At 36.9% G+C, this 23,681-nt stretch overlaps 2 protein-coding genes across 2 annotated transcripts in view; one reads left to right on the top strand and one right to left on the bottom strand.

Annotated features, from left to right (window-relative positions):
- Positions 1 to 7,651, top strand: part of LOC109039651 (uncharacterized) — a 39,639-nt gene extending 31,988 nt beyond the window's left edge. The window contains exons 11-15 of the mRNA XM_019055244.2: positions 984 to 1,135; positions 1,742 to 1,915; positions 4,208 to 4,500; positions 5,403 to 5,524; positions 7,104 to 7,651. Coding sequence (XP_018910789.2) covers positions 984 to 1,135; positions 1,742 to 1,915; positions 4,208 to 4,500; positions 5,403 to 5,524; positions 7,104 to 7,125 — 763 coding nt within the window. The 3' untranslated portion in view covers positions 7,126 to 7,651. The remainder of the gene's footprint in view (positions 1 to 983; positions 1,136 to 1,741; positions 1,916 to 4,207; positions 4,501 to 5,402; positions 5,525 to 7,103) is intronic.
- Positions 7,652 to 8,249: 598 nt separating this feature from the next.
- On the bottom strand, positions 8,250 to 22,221 carry LOC109039666 (uncharacterized). Its single transcript, XM_019055263.2, has 9 exons — positions 21,998 to 22,221; positions 21,000 to 21,194; positions 19,759 to 20,068; positions 18,246 to 18,414; positions 17,431 to 17,604; positions 15,655 to 15,858; positions 14,605 to 14,775; positions 12,439 to 12,628; positions 8,250 to 10,643 (listed from the first exon to the last, which is right to left on the bottom strand). The coding sequence occupies exons 1-9, from the start codon at positions 22,136 to 22,138 to the stop codon at positions 10,149 to 10,151; spliced, it is 2,049 nt and encodes a 682-aa protein (XP_018910808.2). The 5' UTR covers positions 22,139 to 22,221; the 3' UTR covers positions 8,250 to 10,148.
- Positions 22,222 to 23,681: the final 1,460 nt, after the last annotated feature.

The following is a 23,681-nucleotide window of genomic DNA, read 5'->3' as shown; positions in this document are numbered from 1 at the left end:
CCGGTTAAGAATGAGATTTACTCTTAATGCTCATCAAAATAATTCGAGCAACCAGGGGAGCTTTGTACAAATACGGTTATGGTGATAACAAGTCGAGATAAGAACGGATTGCGACTCGACGAGGGATTAGCAGCGTGACTCCATAGGGTATAGGATTGCTTGAAGTGAACTCATCCAGAGGGCAACCAGGTTGACGTGATCCGAACAAAAGTTAACTTGTCTAATTAGCCGAGAAAGACCGTCTGATTATTGTATTTGACCTGTCGCAGGTAAATAGTTGAATCAGGCATTTTATCAAATGCTCAATGCAAATGCAATCAGCCAAAGTTTGACAGTCTACAAAATGTTGTATATTTTTTGCAAATCGTAGAGGCGGACTGGCCCTCCGGGAAATCGGGAAGCTCCCAGTGGGCTGGTCGAGGGAAAAAAGAAAGAAAGAAAAATAGAAAAAAAAGATAGGGAAGAAGAAATAAAAAAGAAGGGGACAAAAGAAAACAAGAGGATACTAATCGGGTGAAACGGGATCTTGAGTAAATTTCATCTTAGAGGAGACACCGCAGAGAACGAGTGTAACGGAGGCTCAAACTCAGATCGGCCCTTCGAAAATTCTCGTGACAACAAATAAACAAAAAAGTTCACGTTCAAAATCATAAGTTGAAAAATGATGCCACAAGTTTGAATGATCGCGTCAATCGAAAATTCTCGTGACAACAAATAAACAAAAAAGTTCACGTTCAAAATCATAAGTTGAAAAATGACGCCACAAGTTTGAATGATCGCGTCAAACACAGTGCGGCGCGGCGCGGCGCAGCGCGAGGCTGGCGCATAGTAGCGCCTTACAAGACTGCAAAATACTTCATGCATTGCGCGTTTAGCCCTGTTCCGCCTGTCCTCATCTTTGATATTTCGGACGCTCATCATTGTGCTACTATGAAAGGTCCCTCGAATGCCTGTTTTAACATAATTTTCTCTTTTCGTTTTAGGAATCCATGGTGGGTCTTTCCATTCGAGGCCATCGAGGCCTTGGCTGTTCACCTCATGTGGGTAGCTGCTGCGACTTACTGTGCCATTTTGGCACCCAAGAACCTACTTGCAACTTTGATTGGAGTTCTCGGAATGGCGCATTTCAGTTTAGGTATGCTACTCTTTAACCATCATACGACAAGCTACCCTTTTTGAGGTTGGCAGAGTAAAAGTAGCATCGCATCATTTAGAACATTGAGTTATAATCTTGAAAAAGTGATGACGTAATTGAGCAATCCATTCGCATTTTCACTTACACGGGGGAAAATGCTTCAGGATCTCTCTCTCTCTTACGCCAGAATTGTGTTGGCGAGATAGAGCGAAAACTTTATATTAGTGCTTTCAGTTGACTTGGGAACTAAACTAACTGGGCGACCAAGCATAGAGTATCATGGGAAATTGAGGGAGCTATGAGTACATCAGATCGTGCTCTTGAAATTATTTGATATCTTCATTTAAAGTTCATTATCATTGAACATACTTACATCACGTACTATTATTTTGTTGAAAATATAGGTTGCAGTGAGATTTGAATCAAGAGAACACCATGATTTATCATTTTCTAAATAAGTAAGTCTTCTGAACGGAGGTTTAAAAAAAAGGCGAAATGGTTTTAATAGTTCAGCTGGCTTTCAAAGTTGGAAATGCTAAAAAAAGAGGGTCAACTTGCCAAGTATCCTTATGTCTAAAAAGAACTTTCATATGCCTCACTTTTCAGGACGAGGAAGTGGAAGTTTTGTCGGTGGTCTGCTAATAGGTACTGTGGGAACACGCAAATCTTTCCGTATCATGGGCCTTTTATCCATAACAAGCGGAGTGATATACGGAGTGCTTCACTGTTTGTGGCTTCACAAATTTGACGCGACAAAAACAAACAAAGAGGACCAAAAAGGTTTGTGCAAATTATTCACTAAAACCAATTTAACGTAGACTTGAGTCAAAATTGCCTCATCAGACTTCTGAACTTTTTGGTTTATATATTGATTGATTGATTTATTTTTTACGTGAAAATTGTGACAGTAATTTGAAGAATATGCTGAGATTGTTGTGTTTCTGCTGAAAGGATGATTTTGATGATTTTTGGAAGGACGTAATATGCTGAAAGGAACTATTTGTATAGGGTTTAACTGCAGCATAGTTCCTTTCAGCATAGATAGGTCCATTTAAAAAGAGAAAACTTGTCAACAAACGACGGGAATTCGTGAGTGCAATCTATTTGCACGTGATAAAGTATTATACAAAAATGAAGGCACTCGTTGCCCTATTAGATACGTACAATCCGTGCATGGTAGTAGCGTTAGTCGAATTCTAGTTCCATCTTGAGAGGGTGGAATTAGGTCTACTAAAATAATAATTTTACCTAGATTTTTGACGAACATACGCAGCAGATTTCCAAAGGCAGATAGTTAAATCTGGAATCAGGAATGATACCTAGCAACTTTTATTATTCCTACATCAGTTCTGATTTTCGATCACATGCCAAATTGGAATCAAATACTGGCACATATTTTCATGACACCGCGCTTGTTTAACAAAGAGGAACCAGCAAGCTGATTATTGAAATTGATAGACAAAGCGATTGACATTGGGTGTACGGAGCGGTCATTGGTTGGGACGAATAGTTGTCGTAGACCAAGGGCGAAAATGATTGACTAACTGCAGGGTCTCTTGTTCGTTGCCATTAGTTAGTCTATCCTTACCTCCTTTGTCCATTGCAACCACCCGCTTCCACCAATAGGATTGCTATATTTTCAGTTTGTCCTCTTTGTCTATCGCTTTGCCCATCAATTTCAATAATGAAACCACAGACGACAATAAGCGAATTTACGCGATCGAGTATCATTCACCGTTGACGACAATATTCGACGATTGTGCATTTTTTTTCAAAATGATATTCGGCTTCATCGTTGGTCTCACCGGAGACCGTTGAAATTCATCGATTTGAAATTTCGAATTCACCTCGGGAATTGAATTCGATTTTTGAATTGATGCAATCGATGCTAGAAACTTCATCTCTCACCAGAATTTTTTTTTCGTCATTTCTCTCTGTTCTTGTGTTTTGTCATATCAAGTCTGCTGTGTTTGCAATTTGATGCGTTTTAGTGTTTCGTATTTTCTTATATCCTTCTAAATTTCATTTTTAAAAAAATGAACTCTGATTGTCCTGGTAAAAATTGGCAGTAGAATGTGTGTTCCAAAATACTATAGACCTAAAGCCGGCTGTGAGATTTCCAATAGCTTCTGTAGCCGGCTGTACAATTTCTTATAGCCTTTTATAGCCGATGGCGATTAAGCAACAGCCAGACGATAAAGTTTATGCTAAACGTTACTAAATACGGATACTAGTACTTAGTTATTTTTTGGACTACCGCTCTCTTTTTATACTGTAGTATCTTGATTTATTTTGCGAGGAAAGCTCCGTGCTTTTGGAGGATGCCTGTCATTCTTAATAAGTTAGAACGCCTTCAATATCTTATGATACTGTGCAATACCTCTGGTGTGAAATAGTTGCTTCAGACGCCGTGGCACGCTGCGGCGCGGCGGGCGGGCAGACTGCAGAGAGCACGAAACGCGCATTGGCGCCTACAAACCTAACAGGGATACTTCACGCATTGCGCAATGCGTGAAGTATCCCTGTTAGGTTTGTAGGCGCCAGTGCGTCGCCGCTCCGCTTTGTGTTAGGCTCTAATATTTAATCTCGCGGAGTCAGCGTTTCTCAACTCATGATTTTTAAATGTTTTCACACTCTGTATGGACTATTCTCATTTTAATTGATGAAAAAAAAATATGTTTTAAAGGAAAATATGTTTCGTAAATATTAAGGTAGTTCCGTATCAAACTTAATGATTTCCAAAGCACACGAATTTCTACACAATTTCTTATAGCCTTTCATAGCCAATGGCGATAAAGTGTAAAGCCCGGCGATAGGAACTATAGCCCGACTGTATACTTTTTTATAGCTTCGTATGGCCCGGCTAAATGATTTGCTCCGCTTTCAATAGCCTTCTTTAGTCGGCTATACGAACTCCTATGGTATTATGAAACACAGCTCGTATCGCCAATTTTTACCAGGGTGGCTCCTACCTTCACCGATCATCGGCGTTACTCAGCACTCATCAATTCGTTTGATGAATGATATTCGATCGCGCAAATTCGCCTATAAAGACTTTGACTCTGATTGCAGATTCGAACGAGGTTGAAAAATTGAACGGCGATGTGCAGACGGAGGAAGAGGAGGAGAAAGCACGGGTGAGCCTGATGATCAAATTCAACCACCGCGGTTCCCTTTCGTCGTTGGACAGGGACAAGATGTACTCGAGTCTGAGCAGGCGGAGCAGCGCCAACATCGAGCTCAACAGCAAGACGCTGCCGCCAATCATGAAGAACTCCTCCAAGCCGGAATCTATCAACGCCCTCATAGAAACCTACAATCTCCAGAAGAAGTCTCCGCTACAGATTTCCAGGAAAATCAGCAAGGTATCTCATCCGGGAAACACAGATACAAATTTTTATAGAGCAGCCCGAGAAAATGGTAACAGTAGAAAAACAAGGGGGGAAAACGGGAAACAAGGCTAAAATACGCAATAAATAAAAACCGAGACGTTTCGATTCAAAACTGAGTCATTTTCAGTCGAAATTACCCACGGAACATCCTCCTCGTTCCAATAATGGGGGGGGGGGGGGGCGTAGTTCTTGCGCCCTCTTTATCTGCCTATGGGTGGAGGAGACGGGGAATGACGACTCAGGAAAATACTGAAAAAGATGCTGAGGCAATCAACTTGAGATGTTGAGGTGACGCATAAATGTGCATTGGCCTATCGGTCAGTGAGAATGAATGTACAGCAATTTTCAACAAATTAAATTTTGGTCAAATTTTGACGAATTTTCTACAAATTCAATCATATTGACCCGAGGCGTCCCAAAACACGTGCCCCGCGGATTGTATGGGGCCAATTCACACGAGCTTTAGATAAGGGTCCGCGTAGTCACCCCGCAAAAGAATCAGACATGAACCTGGAAAAAAAGAAAGAATCTAGTATAAACACAGCCAAAGACAGGAGAGATGTGTTCGGGCCTCTTTTTTAACTTTTCTCCCGAATCTGAGCGACACCTCATGGACAGCATACATATAGCAGAGCATTGCGAGTTCACGCTTCGCGCCCTGGCGCCTTCAATTTTGCGGATGCAACACGGACATCCATCAAGCACGAATAGTTGTATCTCTGCGCCGTCGTCAAGGCGCATCCTCTCCATTGCTCTACTCCCATATATGGTGTTGATTTCTTTTGTCTCATTTTGTTGAGGTGGGACCACTGAATGTAGTCCCCTCACCTGTAATTTGTAAGCATTTGTAAAACATAAAATTTGCATTCCAACAGGTTCATGAAGAGAATGAGGTCCTTGCTGCTGAAACAAATTCTCAACTATCTCTGAATCTAACTCATAGTAATAGCACTACCCCAGTGCCTCAGCTCCTGGTAGATGAATCTCGGCCTCGCAGGTGAGAATTCTTACTTATATTCTGAATAAAAAACGCCGTAAGAACGGTTTCAGGATATTCCGTCAACGATTTTTTGTCCACGTACCTGTTTTGTCCTGTAGTTTATGTCCATGCGTGAAGTAAGCAACAGTGACTTGGTCCAAGCGTTATATTTTAGTCCATCTGTAAAATTATGCTGACAATATCGAAAAAATAAGAAAATTTAGAGAGAAGGAGGCGTTGTTATGGTAACTCATTTTTTCAATGAGACGCTACTTTCTTCTTTGTCGTTGGTGAATATTTGGTTTTATTTCTATCCTTATGCCTTATGTGTACCTGTTTTCTAATGAAAATATTACTTCAAGTCAAGAGCATTTACATTTTTAATACGTGGCAAACCTTGTCCAAGGGATGGCATCTATATCAATGAGCCGTAGTGGTGTTGAGAGGAACTATACAAAAATGAAGAAAAGAGGGAGAAGTACGCAATCTTTGGTTTTAACCCATGCGTACATCGATCTTTTAAAGACAAATACGTCTAATTTTGAGCGTTTAGTTGCTCGTGCACCACGTTTCAGCTCAGTAAAAGCACAAAATACATATAAAGAAAAATTAAAGTACTTTGGAAGTCATTAAAGTTGACAAGGAGTTACCTTAATATATACTAAACACATTATATTTTCCTTAGATACATATTTTTTTTTTTCATCAATTCAAATGAGAATCATGCAAACATTCCATAATCATAAGTTGAAAAACGCGGACTCCGCGAGTTTAAACATAACAGTCAAATACAGAGCGGAGCGGTGCGGCGTGCTGCCAGCGCGACACGCGCACTGGCCCCTACAAACCTAACAGGAATACTTCACGCATTGCGCAATGCGTGAAGTATCCCTGTTAGGTTTGTAGGCGCCAATGCGCGTGTCGCGTTGGTCGCCCTCGCCCGCCGCGCCGCTTCAAGCAACTATTTCGCAACAGAGGTGCTGCACAGTATCATACGAAATTGAACGCGCCAAACATATTAAGAATGACAAGCATCCTCTAAGAGTATGGAAATTTCCTCGCAAAATAAATCAAGTACTACGGCACAAAAAGAGAGCGGTAGTCTAAAAACACACAAAGTCCTAGCATCTGTATTTAATAAACGTTTAGCATAATTTTAGAATTTCATTAGAGAAAGAAGTGTCTCAATTTAAGCAGAAACATTCTTGAGTGTGCCGTCAAGAAGATTTTATTTTGCATCAAGAATAAAATGACTGAATGAGAGCGGGATTATGCTTGATGTCAGCGACTTCTCTTTTTAGATAAGCATATATGTATCTTCTTCTTTAAACAAGCATTATATGTTCTGTATTGATTCAAAAGAAAATCTTATCGGCGGTAAATTTGAGCATATTTCTGTTTGAATCAAGTCACTTTTTCCTCTAATGAAGTTCAAAAATCATGGAATATTTGCTGATCATTCAAGATGCTCACTCAAGGCCGAACGCATTATTGAAATAGGACACGAAAACATAATCCTATTGACCATTATGCTAGAGTGGCTCTCCTTATGGATTAGGCAGTTAGGCACTTAAATATGTACTTTTTTCTGTTTCAGCGATTCAATTCAAGAAGAATGAGAGGAATACTTCAGGGAGACCATTTAAAAACTCTACGAATTCAACAAGAACTCAGGAACTTAGGGTTAACCAAAGCATTAGAGCTCCGATCACTTCTGCTGCCTAGAACACAGTAATAATTTTTGGTTTATGTGAACTAGCAGGTTTCTTCCATAGACACATACGAACTGAATCGAGGACTCAAAGGATAATGCACATTGCACATGGGTGACTGATCCTTTAAATTGGAATAACTGTAAAAATAAAAACAAAAATTACTTGGGGGTTGATGATGACTTTCCAGCATTGAAACGGAAAGGAGAGAGAGCGTTTTTGATTGAAAAACTAGGTTAATTTGGAGAGATCAGACAAGAGGTACCTATCCTTCTTGGAGGACTAAAAAGCTTTGAATAAATGATTGGCATTCAATTTTGCACATTAACACAAGGATGGATGAAAGGAAAACACTTTAATTATTGTTGTCTCTGTAAATACACAACTTAAATTTGAACTATGAGTTTAATAAAACTTGACCAGTAAAAATGAATTTTGATTTTTAGCTATTCTCATACAAACACGAAATAATGAGTCAATGAACATACCTACGAGATTCTTAAAGGACATGCAGCTATCTTAATGTAGACTTAAGTTTTTTCGGGAAAATTTCATCAGCAACCGGCTTATCACATTAAAGTCATCCAGGACAAAGTGATAAAAAGTTTTTAAAAATTACTATGTCCTAATTGGCAAGATCTATAGACCTAGGTTAGTCCGTTAGGAAAGTTGAGTATGATAACCTTTGCAACATTACAACGCTGCAATACAACGTTTCTCTACAAAAGCTTAGGCGTAAAACAATCCTTGGTGAAATGTAAGATAGGTGACATTCTTGCATTGGCATTTGGTTGAAGAATTGGTTTAAAATTTTTTCTTCATTTTCCCCAGTTTCTGCAAGAAATTTTTAAGATGGTACACTGAAGCAAAAATTTCATAACAATTTTCACTCGAAGCTTTTTGTAAAAATTATACAAGACTCATAATCAAGACTTACTTAAAATATATGAACTATTCATTCAGACCCATTTTGAAACTTTAAATAATCCTAATTTTTCAGGAATCAGAAAACGGAATGGAACAAGAGTTGCTAGGATGATAGGTACCTTTTATTAAAAGTCATGATTACAGAGCATTAATAATACAGAGCATTAAAAAAGAAGATTCTTTACTTACACATTTAAATTAGAGATTATGTACAATCTTTACACTGATTTTTCATGAAATTTATCACAGATAGAAAGTTGAACAGAAATGCATTATAATCAATGGCTTTTAAGAATAGTGCAGTCACAAAATGAGTGATTGCATAAAAAAGAGAGCTCTTGGTAAATTCTCCAGAAATTCGTAGTTGGCACTCAAAAATTAAAAACAGCAGGAATGATTTGAAAGAGAGACTAGGATTTAAAACAACAGAAGAAAAAGTGACGGAAGATATAGATTTGCCAATATATTCCAAAACATAATGATGCGATTAAAACAATAATTTAACATTCAAAGTGGCAGAGAATTAACTATTTTTTTGAACTGGTTATCAAATACTGACGTATGCTACGTATCTTGATCCAATAAAATCCAATCATTGATTTCCTTCATAATTAATTAATACATATTTCTATACACGCGAAAAAGGGTAATAAGGTTTTTTGATTTCCTTGAACATTGATTGTTTTTTAAACAGACTCTAGAGGACTTTACCTTAATCAAATTTTTAATTTTCGATAATTGTAGGGATGACTGACAGCAGATAAAAAACTGTCCAGCTTATTTTTAGATCTACGATTAGGAGTAGAGTGCCGATTATATCTGGTCTTCATTTGAGAACTAAGGTCAGATGAATCAAATATTTTGAAAAGCGATTCACTTGCAAACAATTTGATTTAGTAATGAAACTAAATTTAATTTTCTACACCACTAAAAAAACATTCTTTCATACAATGGATTTTTTAATAATGTCTCGTCACAGAATTTCAACCATTGTTGCTGTTTTGATTCAAATTAAAAAAAAAATTACACTACTTTTGTAACAAGTCAACTGTTTGAAAATTTATTTTCCAAATTAAACCAATTATAATTAGAGAAATCGATTTAGTTTGACTTGAAAGAAAGAAAAACAAATTAGCTAAGTTTTACTTGAAAATGAAGATTAAATATGATTGGGTTCTAACTATTTAGCTGTTGGCATGAAAAAGAAAAAAAAATGATGCCAACTTCATGCACTTCAAAGACAAGAAATATAAATGTATTAATGACAGGATATACAATTGTAAAATAGACGAGATTAAATTGAGAAATGGAGCATTGGAGGACACAGTACAGTGGCGATTAGATGTTACACAGCTCCAGGGAGCACCATAAAAGCGGCTTGTATGTGTAAGTGTAAATTGGAAAATGTGAAGATATTGTCCATAATTTAAAAGGAACATGTTAAGGAATACAAACAAAAAGAGAAAAAAACAGAGATTGGTGTGTGGCAAATTGCAAAAGATTCTGAAATCAAATTTTTGATTTCTCAAATTGCCGGTAAATATTTGTACTATTTTTCATTCATACCTTCTCATAAAAATAGTGAGATTTAACTTTTTATTCATGAACTGATAGGTCTGACTTAGTTTGCATTTTCATACCATTCCTACTTGCATTGAACAAGAAAATAATTCAAAAGTAAAAACTTATCTTAGCTTCACCGAGTCTATGAGTCCAATTGACATACTAATTTGTGTTCAGAAAAAATAGCTAAAGCCATAGCATAAAATCCTTTTGAGTTTGAGCTCCTCTTGGAAAGCAGCTTTATCATGCATATACGTACTTCAAAAGTAACATTTTTACAACAGTGATGTATGACAGAATTTAGGGTGTTTTTCTTGCAATAAAAACACAGACAAAAATAAAAAAAATTTAAAAAAAAACCTTTTTTCAGTGGACAAAACTAAATATCAGAGATGCAACTGAAAAATAGAAGAAGGACATTATTCTTTGGATCTAAAATTTCAATGAGTGAAAGAATTTCCAGGAAATGCCGGAGCATAGGACACAGCTTGAAAAGTGTTTTCATATTCGTGCAGGGGAAAATCTACCGGGAAATTATGAGGGCCAAATTGTTGGTGATACGGTCCGTTGCGGTGGAACAAGTTCTGATACTGGTGCTTTGCTGGAATCATAGCTTCCTTGGGAACAAAGTGATTTGAGTTGGTTGCGTATTTAATAAGTTCCATGCTGGGTTCCCTCATTTCCTTGGGCGGTGGAGTTGGGGGAGTTTTAGACGGTTCTTCTTTTGAATCATCTTCACCTTCGTTTCTGGGAGGTGGTTCTATTGCATCAAAAGATCCTCCTTGGTTTCCTATCCCTAGGGAAGCTTCATACTCTCGAAGTTCTTCCGGATGCATGCGTCTCTTGTGAGAACGACAATTGGACCCATTGGCAAAGGTCCGAGAACAGAATTGACAGACGTACGGTTTTTCTCCAGTGTGCAAATTTTTGTGATTCTGGAACAGGCAAAATTAAAAAATGGTTCAATAACAGAGGAGTTAATTTTTCCATATCTTATATAAGGTCATCACAAATTTGAAAAAACCTGGACCTCCATTGTAATAATTCAGAATTTTCAGTTTTACTTCATTTTTTCGAAAGAATATTACCTGATATTTTTAAATAAAATTATCAAAGAGAGGATTCCTGAGAGAGTGGCAAAAATAATACAAAATGTTGTTCAAAAATATTGAATGGTTATCCTTAAATCAAGTAAAAAATGACAAGAAATCTAGCATTACAAATCAGGATATTGATTCATCTCGTTTCATCATTGATAGATTCGCTACCTCTCTGATTGCTAAAAGGGAGACAATTTGTTTTGTGGATGAATACAAATATCTCTACATATATCCTGTGAGCCATGAATTTTTATTTAGTCAAATATTTATAGTGAATTTGCAAGAATGGATGATATTTTCTACTATACTACTTCACACCATAAGTTATTTTGCCACAGTCCCACTAATGACAAACATTAAGTAACCAATGCAAATTCAATTCTTTATTGATTGATGAAACGAAAATGGAAGAAACGAAAATAGAATAGTGGAAAGGTATTTACTGTGTTCATTCATGGGTGATACCTCTGATTTTACTGAGCGCAAAAAACAGACACACAGAAAAGTTCTCATTATTTTGTGTTAATCTGTACGCTTCAACCATCAAAGAATGATTCTGAAGCTCTTAAATCTGACTTGACAGCATTATAGTAGTTTCTCATATCAGATATCATATTTTGCAAACTAAATATTACACATATCTTAATACTTCCTTTTTTCTTGATTGTTATTCTTTCAAAACTCACATTAAGACAGCATGTATTTCATTCTTGCCGGCCATTATTAAGTGAAAAAAAGGAATGCAACGAAAATACAAATTAAACAAAGTTAAGAACAGTAAAAGTGAAGCAACGTCAATTGAACTCTTATGCTCAATGTTATCAGCATTTGGGAGGTGTTGCAACATGTGAGCAATTTTTGACTTATTTTCATTTGAGTTCCTGTTTCAGTTCTTTTTCCATCAAATGATTTCCAGAGAGGCTCAAATAAGTATGTTCTGAGAATCACTTATGATAACTAACAATGAAGAAAAAAAAGAGGCTAGGTGTGACTAAGACACTGTTCTGAATTATATACAACAGGGCCTACAGTTCCTCATGGAGCTTAATAAGATCAATCAAGGAAATTCAATGTAGGTCCAAGAATTTTTATGAGTGTAATAGCTTTCTACTTAAGCACATTTGTAAAACTTAACTCCTGAAAGCATACTATACCGTTCTTATTCATTTATATATTTCTGTATTTTGATTATAGTTTCTTTCTTTTTCTTTACTTTCTTTATAGCTCAAAAAACTTTGACAGATTGTGGTTATAAAATTGAATTCACGTGCTTACAAAGTTAAAGTGAATCTTTGCTTCATTCAAGACATTAAGCTACAGAGAGAATACTTTTATTCTGAACTTACCCCCAGTCAAGCTAATTCTTTCACAATGCACAACTTTGATTTCAAAGTAATGAATTTTTTAAAACAATTATCAAATCTTTCAAACTCCACATCATAAATGGACGTATTTCTGTCAAACGGAACTATGTGCATTATGACGTGAGCCCTGCTGAGCATGTATTTTTATGGGTCTCAGGACTCATGTCTTAATGCACATAGTTCTGTTTGATAGAAATACATCCAAATGATTGATGAGCTTTCACAAAGAGGAAAGAGTAAGATAAAATGAGCAGCAATCAGCCTACCTTTAAATCTTTAGATCTGCGGAATGCTTTTCCACATGTTGGGCACTGGTAGGCTTTTGTGTCGCGATGAATGACTAAATGCATTCTTAACGTACGCCGAGTTGATAGCTGCATTGGACAATGAGGACATAAATACGGAGTGTCTCTATGGATATCCATGTGGACGTTCAATCGATACTTCGTTTTGAACCTGAATCGGTCAAATCAATGAATTAATATATTGGTGGTCAATGGGTATAATACACACAAATTATGCAACCAGCTCATCAAACCCAACCATGAGAAAATAATGTTGAGGGCATTTAAAAAATCTCTAATCCATTCTTTGATGGACAATTTGTGTACAAAGTCCATCTCGCATTTTCAAATTTTCAAGGGTTGTTAATACTTTAATCTCAGTTGCTGGCAACCAAGTTTTCTGATAGAAATGTATGAAAGCATGACGAAAATGAACAAAAAGTTTGCAACATGTTATCAGACATCCTTGTAAATGATTCTCCTGTTTAAAAGCGTTCTTTTTTGCCATATTGTCAAAGTAAATGAAAGAACAACATAAAGAAAAATTTTAAAGCCATGCTTAGAAGAGCTTGACAACAGCATTTTACACTGTTTATTTATTTAGGTTCGGTTTTTCTATATCCCTTGATTGGCAAACTTAGTTGCTTAGAGGTTAGAAAAAAAAAGAGAAAGGCAAAGACAGCATGGATGCGGGGTATTTGGAAATGAATGATAAAAATTATATGCACATTGTGTATTGATAGGTGGATTTTACACTTTTCTGATGAATGAATTAGTCTGTTGTACGCAGGAGACACAGCTAAAAAATTGTACTTTTTACGGGTAAAATCGCACGAAAATCACGTTCAGCACATCAAAAAAGTCTGAAATCTATTCCTTAGTGCGCAATCTGCAGAAATTGTAACACGGTTCTTCAAGTTTCCTTATCATCGATATTCGAATAACAATAAAAATTTTGCGAGTTTTACCTACATGTTGCAGAACGTTAATTAAGATCACAAACATCACACAATTTTCACCTCAATATCGCGGAAAATACGCGACTTACCCCTAGATTCAAGCAAAATATTCATAAACGTCAGTAATATGAGATGAGATAAAGGCTAAGATTTTCCTTCAATTTTGCAAGATACTACATACCTACTCCTGAGTTTGAACAGTTGCTTGCACGATTTTCGCATACGAAGAAGTGAGAAACTGCGTAATTTTCATCTTGATATTGTGAGAAAAAGCGATATTCTGGCGGATTACTTAATCAAAAGCAATTACATGCTTTTCACAGTCCTCGCCAATCAGGTTTGAACAGACGGAGAGGTAAGAAAAATTAACTTGAGTAAAGAAACGACTTCTTTTTACTTCACTTCTTTTTTTAACTTTGTCTATAATATGATTCCAATCTTGTTAAGGCGTTTGTTTCCTGTTTCTTTCTTTATTTTGCAAAAACAAAAGCTTTGAATCATTTGAAATCTTATGCAAGGAGAGTTTAAAACAGTTCACAAGATTGTTTGTTTATTTAGATTAGGTCTCTCTCCAGGCAAATCTAACTGCCAGCCACCAAGAAAAACTGCCAGCATACGCGGTAAATTTGAAAAAGCATGTTAAAAACTACACAGATTGCAAGCTAAATAGTGAATTTCGGATTTATTTTAAGTGTCCAGCGTAATTTTCGAACGAATTTACCCTTAGAAAGTGTATTCAGTTGGCTATACCTCTTGCGTTTAACAGACCTATTACATTGGGTTATTATCGAAAAAGTCAACTCAGTTGGTAGCTTTACTTGTGGATGATGTTTACTTTCTATGTTTTAAGTTTTGTATGAGTATAAACAGCTTCATAAGACCAAGGTTATCATTACATTCTAACATTATCATTATTTAAGTTTCACTTAATTATGCCCGTAACAGTAAACATACATGAATATCACTCAGCATAAAGTGTCCGTCTAACAAGGAAGTTTTGAAAAAACTCTGCGCTACTAAGGAACTTAAATGAAGTATGTATACATTCTTATTTTCAAATACACTTTGTAGATGAATCTCCTACTTAATGACGCCTCATGTTGCTGCTTGAAAAATTGAAAAGAATAAATATAAAGTATAGATAAAGGATGGAATTCTTTGATTAAACAAGATAAAAATACAAGCGTACCTTTTATTGCAAACAGTGCAGACCCACGGCATTTCATCACTATGCACTGTCAAGTGTTCCTGGAGAATACCTTTGGACGCAAAGCTGTTTCCGCACTGATCGCACACAAATGGTTTTTCTCCAAAATGAATTGCTTTCACATGAGCAGAGACAGCAGATTTGCTGCAAAAACTGTAAATTAAAAATAATGATTAGAGAAGAAGTACCCTAACATTTAAAATGACTTCCTGGTAAATATTAACTCTCGGAGGCAGTGCTTAAAAATTTTAGATGTGCAAAGAGTTCAAAACAGTTCATGCTGTAATATGCTGTTCATTATGATCCTGCTAGAAGGCTGTCGTTAAAAAAAAAAAAATAGTATTTTACAATTGACTGAGGTAATTCAGAATATAAAATTGGTGCTAATTGCCTCTCTTGAGTAAAACAGCAGTTAGGCAATCAGAAATACATCCATAAGAGGCTGTCACTCACAAAGGGAACTTCCCAAGTTGCCGCCCCCGATTGGGCTGCAAAAATTCATACGAACTCTTCAGATGAGTCCATTGGACTCGTATATATTTGTTTTATTCAATGCGCCCTGGAAACACCCCAAAAAAATACCGAAAAGTCTTGTTTTGAGCGCTCGAGCGTATATGCGCAGTTTAGCAGCATTCCTCTCATATGAGGCAATGGCTCTGCGGTAAAGAGCTTGCCTCATAAGCGGGTGGTCCCAGGTTTGATCCCTGGGCTAGGGGACTACATTTTCGATCAAATTTTATATCCTCACAAATTTTCCGCAACAGCACCTCACATCGAATCACATTTCATACATTGGAACTTAAGACATCAATTAATTTACAACCATCACCAAACCCGAATTAATCAATGATCAATAACTTCTTCAATTAGAAGTATAGATGCTTGTTTTTTTTTTTTTAAATGTATTAAATGTGATTCATCATCTTGTTAAATTCACACAGAAATTCCAGCTAAACTCAATCTTTCACTTACCTGACTTAGTTGAGCTAATATATACGGTAAAATTTGAAAAGGTAAACTGAAGAAACTTACTTCTTATGACAGACTTTGCACGGAAAAACAAATCGTTCTTCTTTCGGCAAATGAACTTTTTCATGGTTTCGCAGGAGAGCCTCACAATGAAACCGTCGTGCACACTTGCAGCAGACAAAAGGCTGTTCATCTTTTGGGACATGTGAAAGTAAGTGAGAGATGAGTAGAGACTTCCGATGAAATGATTTTTCGCAGTGCTCACACCTGTAAAAAGTCAAGAGTCAACATAAGAATAAATTCTTCTTGACATTATTAAGTAATTGAAGAAATAGGAGTGATATATTAGATAGAAAGTTCCAGCTGAATGAAACATATTCCGACTTTCATTTCAGATTTTACGAAGGAGAGAATCTTAGCACCTTGAGGGGCTTTGGGAGGATAAAGGATTTTGTTGGTTGGGTGTCATGGACCGCTGAAAAGCAATGTAAAAGCGGTTTTTATGTATTTATTTCAAATTATTACAAAAATAAGAAGAAAATAGGAAAAATGCGGTGTCATGCTGACATACTTTGCTTTGACAAGACAGAGATGCAATCCAAGGGCACCAAATTTTCTAATTTTTCATGGTACAAGCACTATGAATCAGATGGCATTTTGGAAGTCAGATTGATCATATCACTAATTACACCGGGGCAGGCTTTCATACTGAAGAATAGCAGTGGTAGTAATAAGTAGTAAGTAAGGGCCCAGCTTACCGGCGAGGCGCCCTCAAGGGACCAAGGCAATTGGCTACTGCCGTCGTGCACCCCGAAGTTGGACCGTGCTCCTTAACTTTGTACTATTGACGCATTGTGTAACCTCTATATTCCCGCAAGGCTCAGCAGCCGTCTGATGGCCGATGATAGGTCTTATCAAAGACAGTGGTAGACGCTGCAGAGCACAAATTGTCGGAGCACGACCATGCCTCTACCGAGTTGGACTGTGTTGTTGCAATCTCCACCGATAGGTAACGCTGGCAGTGGCTACGAGTGATCACCGATTTTTCCACAACCCAGTCAAACAGTGCAGACGGATTACTTACTGGGTGACTATGTCCCTCCCGCAACCTGTTACCTTGAGGGGTCAGGGTATTGGAGTGGCATAGTCATCCACGGTCACGATTACTGATATTTGAGTGTCCTCAAATATCAGTTACCTCCGGGAATTGAACCCGGGACCTCAGTGTCGGCAGCGAACTGCCTTGACCACTACACCACTGAGGCTGACTTTAGTGGTAGTAATAAGGACTACAATGACTGGCAAGGTGCCCTCATGGGGCCAAGGCAACCAGCAGAACCCAGCCATCGTACAACTCCAGGTCAGATCATGCTTCTGACCGCGTAACAATGACACATACAGTTCAGCAGTCTACTACCGAGCCAATGACAGGCTGTATTGACAACTCTAACAAACACTATTAAAAGTGGACATTTTTTTGGATCACAGCTATGCCCCCACCAAGTTGGGCTATGTTACTTCTATCTCCTGCTGACAAGTAGTGCTAGCAGGAGCACACACTACTAGTGATCCATGATTTAATCACATCACAGGCGAACAGTGCAGACTGACTACTACCAGATGCCTTCCACCCTGTTGCGAGACAGACAGGGTATTGGAGTGGCATGGTCATCCGCTGTGATAAGAGATCTATCAGTGTCCTTAAATACCTCAACACCACCAGGAATTGAGCCCAGGACTTCAGTGTTGGCAACAAACTACCCTACCCACTTCACCATTGAGGCTGGTGAGTGTTAAAATGGCAGGAAATATTACAATATATAACAATTTAAAGCTTACTTGAATGAGAAGTCTCGTGAGTGTTTGGCTCTATGTTCGATTATTGAAGTTCTGGTGGTGAGCCGTTTACCACAGGTACAGTCAACATAGGCCTTAGTATCATGCTCAGCTTGACAATGTTTGTTCAACGCATTCCAATTGGCGGACACATGCAGGCAAACATGACATGTAAATCTGTAAAATAATCCATCATTTGTCATTAAGTTCATACACACAAACTTACACAGTATTCTACAACAGACAATTTAGAAAAAACGAGCTTCTTGCTTTATCAATTTTTTTAAAATTCTTAGGCAATTGAAGATATGCAAGATGGTTGAGAAGACTTGATTTGAAATAGTTTTCAGGCAACCTTTGTTGTTTGAAACGTCAAACTCATTCTAGAAAGCAAATAAAGCTAATTTAACAATTTTTCCCTGACACTTTCGTCATTTTCTCCGACATTTACAGGTTTTCCCTGACTTGTAAAAATTCCCTGACGTTTCTCCGTTTTCCTGGTATTCCATGACTGGCACCATGCAACGATTAATGATCGTATTCAAGAAAATTCAATTTCAGGTGCATGTATTGTACTTCTATTACTTGCGATTAATTTCTTCTGCTATGCTCCTTTTCAATCACACTTTCCAACAACTTTAAATTGTTAACGATTCAGCACAACACTTAATTCTTTCAATTCAAAGATTAGTGTACGGCACCTATGATTGGAATAATAAATCAATTTAAATTTATACAGGGCTTAATTTTGAAAATTAAATGATGCTTTGAGCAAGTATAATGCATTTACAATGATTTATCACAAAAGAAAAACTCACGTGAAATGATTTGAAGAACTGTGTTCTTTTTGCTTGGTTTCTACTTTTTTACCGTCCACATTTTCATCAGTTCCGCACTCAACAAGCTGCCAATCACCACTGCCTTCACCTTCTTTATCTTTCTTTGTTCTTTTTTTACTAGTGCCATCAATTTTTTTAGGACGTCCAACTGCAGTATGAGAAAAGGGAAAAATATTAGGTAAAGTTGAAATTTTTTGGCCATCGAAAAATTCCTATCTTGGTGTAAAAGTGTAGTTCCAGCGCAAAATTATCATGACAACGCGCTGAAATTTTGTCCGATTATCTTGATTTGAAGCTGACATACAGTATTACAGTATTTGCATACACGGTACATATACTGTTAATCAGCTTCAAATTGTGATCATTGGACAGAATTATATTGGAACCCAAATTTTTACACCAAAGTAGGAATTTTTCGACGACTAAAATATTGCAGTCAGGGTAAGTATTAGGGATCTTTAGGGAGAGATGAAATGTAAGCACTGTTTCTACCCTTACAATAGACAGGCTGAGGACCTCTCTTTACTGCACAGTAGCAAGTGTCAAGCGAATAGGCAGGTCATCGTGACCAGATCTGTTGCGGTGCCATTTACATAACTAATCTTGATTTTACACTCAGGTTTTGTGAAATGAACTGTGGGGAACAATATCTTAGTTTGAAACTTTAGAAACTACCTGCCATATTTTAAGGCAGGAAAATTTACTGTTTTAAGTCTGTTAAATTTTGCATCTTTTACAAGCCCTCTGAAATATTTTTTCAAATTCAGGCAAGAACAACAGGTACCTGGGAAGGCAAAGGGTCAGTTGCGCTGGTCACAGAATCGTGTATTGATGCCCAATTTGTGCAGATCAGCTAAGAATAAAAGATTAGTCCAAACAGTACATTTCTACTTTGAATATCATTAACTGAGATATCATGCTTTGAAAAATACGGTTTTTACTACCGCGGCCATCCACCGCAGTAGTGACCCCCTTGGTTTCTTCCACCATTTTTTCATCGGTGCTTACATAATTTGGAAAATGATCAGTTCATTTCTTCGATTTCAAGAGCATTTTTTTTTGTAGATCAGCTAAAAATAATAAGATCCGTCCGACAGCAACCCTCTATACGTTCATTATCAACCAAGATATAGTGCTTTGAAAAATTTGGTTTCTGACGTCATCCACCACGATAGTGACACTCTTGGTTTTTCCACCCTACTTTCATCAGTCAGTGATACACACATTTGCACCGGTTACTCGACAGGAAACTTGGATGAATGCAAGGTGGAAAAAACCAAGGGTATCTACTGCGGTGGATGATGTCATACAACTAATTTTTCGAAGCACACTATCTTGGTTAAATTGAACGTAGAAAGTTGCTGTTTGGACAGATCTTAATAGAATCAAGCACCAAAATATGATTCTGAGACCAGCGTAATTGACCCACTGTACGGCGCTACATATTGAGATGAATGTCTTTTCAGTTATAATACTGCTGTAGAAAAAATACCTTTCTTTCTTGATTTTGCATTGGATGCTACACTCTTCAATTTCAATTTCTTAATAGGTTTACTGTTATTTAGTTTGCCATCTTTCTTCTTTTTTCCATCAATTTTTCCTTTTTTCCTCTTGGACGCGCTGCGTTCATCGGAATGATTCTCAGTGTAAGATGATTCCTGCTCTTTGGTTGGCCAAGCTTCATTGCTACTTTCTCCTAATTCAACGACAACATTATCGTCAGTTATACCAAAATCACTTTCTCCATCCGAGTCCTCTTCCTGCACAGCATCTGGTGGCACTGTGATCAATAAATAGGAATCCTGAAATGATGAGAATGAATTGACGATTAACAAGTGACGATGACTGAAAATTGTACATTATGATACAGAGAGTATTTATTCCCTCCATTAAACACACTATTCTAGACTATTTGATAGATTTTCTTAAAAATAATTGTGGCTGTAGGATTGGTTGATCAAAATAAATTGGAACAGTTACATCTTATTGTTCTAAAAAGAACAAGATTTTGTATATCAATGGCTAAAGTGCAAAACCACATATCTCCATTCCAGTGTTTCAAAATCATAGAGCAACAAGTCAACTCTATAGCTTGAAATTTGTGGAGCATTTGTCTTAAAGAAAGAAAAATCAAGGATGTTTTTCAAGATATTATGTCGACTAGTTATCCAAAGGCAAAAAGAAGTATGAAAGGAAGTCTGCAATGTTGCGAATGGATATATCGACGGTGTAAGTCGGCAATCACATAACTTGTTTGCCGTGTCTGGAAATCTTTGCCTCTACGTTATTATTTTAAAGGAGAACAAATTGACACAATTCCTTGAAGTTTATACAGAATTTTCTTCGCACAGAGAAGAAAAATCACGGCAGTTTTAAAGAATTGCCGCTGAACAGTTTTCCATTTAAAAAATAAAAGATGACAGGAAGTCTGCGACGTCGCAAACCGAGTTATAAGATTGCTGACTTACACCGTCGATATGCGGTTTAGCGCTTAAGCCATAACTACGTTTTCCTTGTTTGCTCAGTGGCTTGGGTGAATTTGTAGTTAAATTCCTTCATGTTGATCATTTTGGCTTTCACAGCCATTACCAAGTGTAAATTAGAAACTAAAAAAATTGGAACAACAGAACAAACGTTCAAATAGTGATAAGATTCCTCACTATCAGTAGGGCTATGCAAAATTCAAGTTCTGCTAGAATTACACAATTTGCATTAGACAAAAATCATACATACATTTTCCAGTTTAACAGGTTCTGATAGATATGTTGATCTGTAGGACTCAAGATCGACCACTGAGTCTTTGTTTTGTTCAAGTGCTTCGAATAAAGATTGAACTCGGCTACACTGTTTGACAAAGTTGTCAAAACTGGACACATGTTTGTTACAATCATTGCAAACTCTTTGAGGAAAGTTCAAGTTGTCTTTCAACTGCAACAAAGGAGAAAAACGTATGAGGATATTAAATGAGGAAAACCGACCAACTTCAATCTCAGAAACAGCAGGTTTTCAATAGGTACTTACTGAATTCAATGAATGTAACTGGAACGTAAACTCTTTTTAACAAAACAACATCTTTCAAACTAACTGAAGCAATATACAAGATGTAGATATTTTTGCACTGGTATGAATTAATTGCAAAGGATCAGTGTGCCTCTGAACAGCAACTGAAGTAAAGCGTTCTTTGCGGACACCAGCATGTGCTAGCAAGAATGCTTTGGTGATAAGACAAAAGGAACAAACGTGAAATTTGTTAGCTTTTGATTTCAATTGTGGGAGACGGTGATGGCACCGTCTCCCACTGAGTATAAAGGCAGTTAATAAATATTGAAGTCTCTTCACTCCATTTTCTTTCGGGCAGATCGACACCCGCCTGGGAGGTCAGGTTTCTTTGCTCGAATGGATTCCTTAGAAATGGAGCTCAAAAACACAATGACTGGCAGCATAAAATTTTGGACAGCATCATGACAAACAATTTTTGAGAGGCTATAAAATCTAAACCATGCTCAATTTGTGATTGAATGTTATCAGCTTACACAGCTCGATAAACTTTAAGGTTAAGAATTCACAAATTTTAGTGCCATTGATCGATGAAGCAAAATTCACACATCTACGTTAACAGGTCGCAATCATGACAGAAAAAATAATTAATTTTTTTCCAATTCGGCGTAAAAACACTTCTTGATACAGGCATGTTGTGATGAATACTGATAGAAGTTGGTCACATAACTTACCCTGATAGACAGGTATTTTTGGGCACAATTCAAGAAGAGATTGACTTCTTCGTTATCATCACTGAAATTGAGGGTATCTTCACAAGATTTAGCACAAAGACGACACCAGTTAGACCACGGTTCTTTCTTAATTATTCGCATAATGCGAGATTTTGTTTACAAAACAAAAGAATGATGACATTCCAAGGAAAGCTCGCTGCTTGAGGCTTGTGATAGCTCATTTCCACGGTTGCCGGTTTTCCCATAACAACCCGTTACCTCAAAAAGAACTTCCATGAAAATGCAAAATAACGGAAACTTAGTTTCAGGGAATGAATTTTTTTTCTAATAATATTTAATAATATTTCAGATTGATTAGATCAGAAGGTATGTATTAGTTTTCAAAAACATAAAAAAAAATATACATTACTTGACACTGTGGCAAAAGGGTACCACTTCCGCTACTCACCACTAGGCGCGAAATACAAATTTTATGAAATTCCCACTGTATACCTGCACGATGGTGTCTCTGAGTTTTGTGTTATGATTCCGTTTTTAATTTTTCAATTTTTTTTTTAAATGAATACGATAAAATTGTTGAGAATCTCTAACAATTATTTATTGCTGGGAAAGTCGGTAATTTTACACACTCTTTCTAATCTTATTGATGGCTGAAGTTGAACAATGGTGCTGTCATAAATGAGGGGCTTGGAAGACAAGGCGTAGAGGTGCAGTTTTTCCTATTTCAAGAAATACGTGTTTGAAGTTTCGGAATTCCTTAAGGCGGAAAGAAAGTTCAAATTGACTTTTTTATGCTTAAAAATTGGAATTTGGGAGCGAATTTTTCCAAGAATACCTATGCATTGAGACTATTTTTGCTTGAAATCATTAATATCTTGATTTTTTCAAAAACTGCTTTTACCTATGCGCCTTATCCTCCAAGCCCCTTAAATGCTTTCCATTAAAAAGGAACGAACCAAGTCACATGTAGGAAAAAAATGAATCTGGAGCAGTTTTGAGCTTGACTAGTCACACTCAGTTTGTTAGACAGTATGTCCTAGACCCCCTCTTTCCTTATCACCTAATATCATTCATAAATAGCGCCTTGCAACGTCTTATAATCTCTGATTATGTTTTATTTTTTTCAATAAAAATTATTAAACCGTCTTTTAAAATTTCATGTGAAAATTTTTGAGAGAGTGAAGAAAATTCACTGAAAATTTTATGAAAAATTGTTGAATAGATTCCTTATGAGAAAATAAAACACAGGCAGCAATTTGCAATTTTACAATTGACCTCAGTTTCAATATCTGGACGTTCTTCATGTGCCTCTAAAAATTCTACAAATAGTCCTATAGGATTCCTCAACGCTGCAAGTGCCGTTTCTTGTGCGGTGAACATCTAGATACATTGATATCTCCTGGCAAGACAAAGGAATTAGATTAGTTTTGCTTGGATAGAACATGCTATATTCTGGCTTTCCAAACTCTTGCAATATCCGGCTAGATTTTTACAAAACTTCAACGGCATATATTTTAAAAAAATCATATGTAAACTGAGGAACCTGGCTGAGGTGCCTGACTGGACTTTCAAACAAGATGATCATGAGGACAAACACTTTAACAAACTCTACCCGAAAGAAAGAGTAGGTTAGAATGGAAATTTGATAAAAATCTCAATGAAATCAAATGCATTTGCAAAAACT

Source organism: Bemisia tabaci, chromosome 1, assembly GCF_918797505.1.
Source record: "Bemisia tabaci chromosome 1, PGI_BMITA_v3".
NCBI classification, from domain to species: domain Eukaryota; kingdom Metazoa; phylum Arthropoda; class Insecta; order Hemiptera; family Aleyrodidae; genus Bemisia; species Bemisia tabaci.
Note: the sequence above shows the minus strand (reverse complement) of the source record. Positions and strands in the feature narration are given on the sequence as shown.